General features: G+C 39.1%; 1 protein-coding gene across 1 annotated transcript; it reads right to left on the reverse strand.

The window, feature by feature from the left end:
• Positions 1-688: 688 nt before the first annotated feature.
• LOC122065067 (kinase-interacting family protein-like) lies at positions 689-4,740 on the reverse strand. The gene is made up of 3 exons (XM_042628859.1): positions 4,559-4,740; positions 3,498-3,608; positions 689-1,806 (listed from the first exon to the last, which is right to left on the reverse strand). Exons 2-3 carry the CDS (start codon positions 3,574-3,576, stop codon positions 821-823), a joined length of 1,065 nt encoding a protein of 354 aa, XP_042484793.1. The 5' UTR covers positions 3,577-3,608; positions 4,559-4,740; the 3' UTR covers positions 689-820.
• Between the last annotated feature and the right edge of the window lie 400 nt (positions 4,741-5,140).

Below are 5,140 nucleotides of genomic sequence, written 5' to 3' on the forward strand. Positions count from 1 at the left end.
AATATGACTTGACCATTTATTATTTTATCTTTCTTAGTTTTACCACTCATCCATTTCAACATCCTCATCTCTACTACATTAAATTTATCTACACAATGCTTCTTGATTGTCAAACATTCAACACCACATATCATATTTGGTTGTATTATTCACTTAATATATAAATTAAAATTTTAATCGATATAAATAGTTTCCGTTCTAAAATCAAAATAACCATTTATTAATTGGTTTTGTGGTTAGGGTTCAAACAGATTGGTTAGATTTCGAAAAGTGATTTCAATTTAGTTTAGACACCGATCCAATATTGGTCACAAAAAGATATCAATATTGGTCAACAGATCAATTGCATTTGATACATTCTTGGTTCACACTTCCACCATACCAATTGAGTCAAATTAATCAATGTTTCGGTAAGAGAATGCTACCTCATAAAGCACATATACATCAGTGCCATAGGCTAATGGAAAACCACACCCGATGTCCACTCAGCCATTTGATGCTAACCATACCATTGCACTCACGGCAAAGGATGTTTTTGCAAAACCATCGGGTTGCGTTATTTCTCCTTTAAAATTTATATGTTAAATTTTTCCCGATACCTCAAGTCTCATTACAAGCCTTGAAGGATTGAACCTCCAGGGGTTGACCCTTGTGGTATAGTGGTATTTACGGCCTTTCCAATAAACCATTTAGCCAAAGTAGAGGCTTGTTCAATTCTTTTTTAACTCATACCAGAGACGTAAAATTTTTTCCAATACAACCGAGCACCCTAGTTAATTGTGGCCCCGAGGTGGGGACCCACTTAAGAAATACATCAGATTCAAACTCCCCTGAGTTGGGACCCACAAATGAACGAGTCAATCTTCTTGACTCGCTCCCACACCCTGGAATTCGAAACCCGCTTCCACGTCATCCGTCCCCCTTCTCGTCCCTTCTCGACATTAACTGCTGCTTCCTCCTTAAGCTTCTCATTCTCCAACTTAATCTTCTCAACCTCAAAACAAACCTCCAGAGCCATCATCTCCTTCTTATTATTCCTCTTCTTCTCCTCCTCTTCTCTTCTCACCAACATCTCATAATACTCCTTATTCCTCTTCTCAAGCCCATATATCTGACTCTGAAGATCTTCAATTTTACGGCTCAACAAACAGACCCTATGGTCCTCTCTCAGCTTCAATATACACCTCGCTAACTCACTCGCCTTCCTCTTCATAAACACAGCTTCTGATGCTAACCCTTTATTCTCCTCGGCCAAGGCATTGACTCGGTAACCCAACCTCGCATTCTCGTTAAGGAGAATCAATCGTTCCGATTCCAGAACCTCAAGTAAGCTCTTCTGTAACTCAATCTTTCTCGATGACTCGGTGTTGAATCGTTCAAGGTTGCTTGCTTCGTTGATGAGGATATCATAATCAATAGTCTTGGCTACAAGTTCAGCGATTAAGGCGTCTTGATCTGATGCTGCGGCGGTGGAGATAGGCTTGTGTGTTGGTGGTGGGGTTTGGTAAGACAGGGAACTCTCGGCGTCAGAGTCGAAGTGGGTTTCGTAGCCGACGGTAGAAGATTCATCTTCGCTGTCGGTATGGACGGTTGAGATTTGAGATTGATTACTGTTGTGTCGACGACTCTTCGTGATGGTTTGGCAGTAACGATCCGCGAGAGAGAGGTAACCGTTGTAGAGGTCTTGAAGGAGTGATAGGAGCTGAGGGCGTGTTTGGTAATAGCACTCCGCCCGCTCTGCGAACGTATGGGCGTTGTCTTCTTCAGGGTGATTCGTAGAAAGAGCTTTCATTTTCTCTTCGAGATCTGCCACGTAAGAAATATTCAATGTCAATTGACCAACATAGCCTTGGGAAGAACATATCTCTTGAGAACCACTTAGAATACCTAGAATTACTGTTTTGGCCCCTTGTCCCCGACTCTGGCCTCTGTTAGTTAAAACGGGGACGGCGAAAAAATAGAAACATATAATCCGAGTTTTAAACAGATAAAAACAATAAATAATACGAAAAAAAAAAAAGGGGTTAAAAAAACAGAAAACAGCAACCAAACAAAAACAAATAGTATGAATATTAAACGTGTAATTTTCTTAAAAAAACAAAATAAAAAAAGAATAATATACTCATGCAATTTGAGAGATTATGAGATATTGTTATGATAATATTTTAAAAGTTCTAGAAATCCCCAAATAAAATAACCCAATGGACTACAAGAAAATAAGATATTGCTAACTTTAACTTCCCTTTACCCAAGGGGCTACAGAAGATGAGATTTTCTTTTACTGTAGATAGTATAAAAGTTAAAAACAAAAAACCAAGTATCATATTATTTTCGCTCTTCACTTTAATTAATGGGTTTTTTTTAAATAAAATTCTTATTTTACCCTTAAAAAATAGATATACGTTTAAAACACATTTAAAACGGATTCTTTTACCGTTTTTATTTTTTTTTCGTATCATGTAATAGTATTATATAATAGCATACAGAAAAAAACCCATTTATATTATAGTGCTCCTGGCCATCGATGCCAACAATTGTCAAACTACCCTTTTAGATAAAATGTGCAATTATTACACAGGCCAGCAATAATGCACTAAACCGATTCAGAAATCATAGGCCCATCCATCAAAGATAAAAGGGTATTACCGTCATTTTCTGGACCAATAGTCTGTTTCAGTGTGGGACCTCTAATTTAGAAAGGGTATTATTGTCATTATATGGATAGCTTCCGGGGCTCCAAAAATTCATCGTTCCCTATGCGGTAAATAAGGTCGGCAAAAAGTCCAAAACAGACGCTATCGACTGATCTCCTCAGTGATCAGTCTCATCAACAGAAGGAGAATCTTAAGTACTACAATAAGGACGTTTCGATTTCTCCGATACGTAACAATGCTCTATATATTCGAATTTCAAATTTTAAACTAAGAGATCAATAAAAACCGGACAAACTGCGACAATAAACTGACACCAGCAGACATCCGTAGCTCTTTTTTCATGTTTGGCTTCTCTAGGGCCTAAGTAGATTCTTCCCTACGACACTACTTCTAAACATTTTCCAACTCAATTGACACGTGGCAAATGATATGAAAACTCCAACGTATGACATAAAGGGACCAAGATAGCACCTATTACCCGACGATCCGGGTTCTTTCTTAATTCCCATACAGAACTCGGATCCGTATCTGGATATAGATCTGGCACTGTGGCCCATCTATGTTATAATTTAACGCATAAACAGGAGCGTATAGGAGACTAGAGTCCGCTCACGTGACACGTCAGCTTATGCGATTTATCCATTTATTTTTACTTTTTTTAAAGCGTGTGCGATTTAATTACTGATCGAATACTCGTTACTCCCTCTCCGCAATTTTACCAAAATAGCCCTGCAAGGAATGCATAGGCCAGAGACCTAGAGTAGTTTCTGGTAAAATTATTAAGCATTAGAAGGAGTATTTGGTCCATATGAATGGTTAATACTAAATTGGCAGAGCCCGTACCTGCTAGGGTGGCTAGCAGCCATGGTGGCCTACCAGCGTGGCCTCGACATGACTGAAGAGAGGAACCTTGCGTCTTCATCCCAACCTGGAGTTCTCAGTCTCTGCAGTTTACTGTGGAAACGTAAAGAGAATCAAATCAATGAGACATAAAAGCAACCACAAGAAAACGCATTAAAAGCAAATCGTACAAACTACAGAGTACAGCAGGTCCAGGAGGAGAAGACGATGAAACGACTGAAACGTAGAGGATGCAGATAAGAAACAGAAGGCGCGGATCTCGAAACAGCATAGAAAGGATTCATCTCTGATTACTCACGTATTCACGGAATCGAAACAAGATTTCCCCCAAATAGCCAACTCACGAGACGAAGATGAAAACCAGCGATTACATTTTACCCATTTTTGATAAAGGTTCCTAACCCAGAGGAAACTTTCCAGCAGAAGCAAGAAAAGGTGAAAAGAAACCATTAGAAGAGAAGAATTGCTCCACTGTGTTCGCTTGCTCTGAAACATCAAGGATTAAGCCGAATCTAAATAGTTTGGGGGCTTTACAGTCAAGCTAAATGGCTATCAATTAAGTGATTTACTTCGCTTCTGCAACTAGAATGCGAAATTTTTTTGCTAGACCAGATTGTCCATAAGCAAAGAATGTAATCCACAGATTAAGCTTGCTCTGAAAACAGAATCTTAACCCCCGAACTCGCCGGAGTTCTGAACTCCGGCTAGAACAGGACAATCTTCTACTTAGCAAGTCCAGTCTCACTAAAACAACTCCGCCGTAGCCGCGGCCGGCAGCGGAAGTTACAGTCTAAAGGTAACAGTGGTCGGTTAGCCATGGTGAAATTACAAGAAAACCGCCGTCCCTAACCTTTCCATTCGAGTTACAGAGAACGAAGACGACCAAAAAGTGCTGCTTTTGTTTAAAAAATTGAAAAAAAAAAACTACTTTTTTAAATTGTTTCAAAAACTTCAAACGCATAGCATCGCCGTAGAAGAGTTTTTGAAATTCCCTTGACCGTTTGAAATCACAGATGGAGAAGAAGAGAACAAGAAAATCTTACCTTCTATGGGGATGGAACAATGGTACTGATAGATCTTGAATTTCCGTGCTTCGATCAGTGACGAAGATGAGACGTAGCAAATTCCAACAAAAACCTCGCCGGAAAACGCAAAAAATGACGGTGCCGGAGATATGGTAGTGGTGGTGGAGGGAGAGTAGATAATGATCTTACTAAGTAAGAACCCAGACTGAAGGGTTTGAAGGAGGTTTATATGGTAAAAGAAGGGGTCAGGAGAAGCTTGAGCCGCGAGATCCGTGGTTTGAGATTTCCGAATGATAAAACGACACGTGTTATATTTATATTTTTCTTTCTGAATTTCAAAAATCAAAATTGGAGTTGTCTCGTATTGGATCTGGTGAGATTCTATCCGACGGTGAAGATACGGGGGATGCTTCATTCGTTGTTTAATTTATTTACACTTGCTAATTTAATAGTCCCTTAGAGCATTACTTTGTGAATTAAAAAAATAAAACCCTAGTAACTCCCCAAAGGCCTGAACAATGCGATCTAACGTTTGATTCGATCAGAGAGGATATATATCTGTAAATATATAATATATATTTTTGGTATAAGTCAGAGAGG

The sequence above is a fragment of the Macadamia integrifolia genome, unplaced genomic scaffold (assembly GCF_013358625.1).
Source record: "Macadamia integrifolia cultivar HAES 741 unplaced genomic scaffold, SCU_Mint_v3 scaffold1875, whole genome shotgun sequence".
NCBI classification, from domain to species: Eukaryota; Viridiplantae; Streptophyta; class Magnoliopsida; order Proteales; family Proteaceae; genus Macadamia; species Macadamia integrifolia.

What these genes read in the sequence shown, in the direction of transcription:
- LOC122065067 (XM_042628859.1), bottom strand. Translation starts at nt 3,576, where the DNA reads ATGAAGACGCAAGGTTCCTCTCTTCAGTCATGTCGAGGCCACGCTGGT. An exon ending in GCTGCTAGCCACCCTAGCAG is followed by an intron (nt 1,807 to 3,497) that starts GTACGGGCTCTG and finishes CTTACGTGGCAG; the next exon opens with ATCTCGAAGAGAAAATGAAA.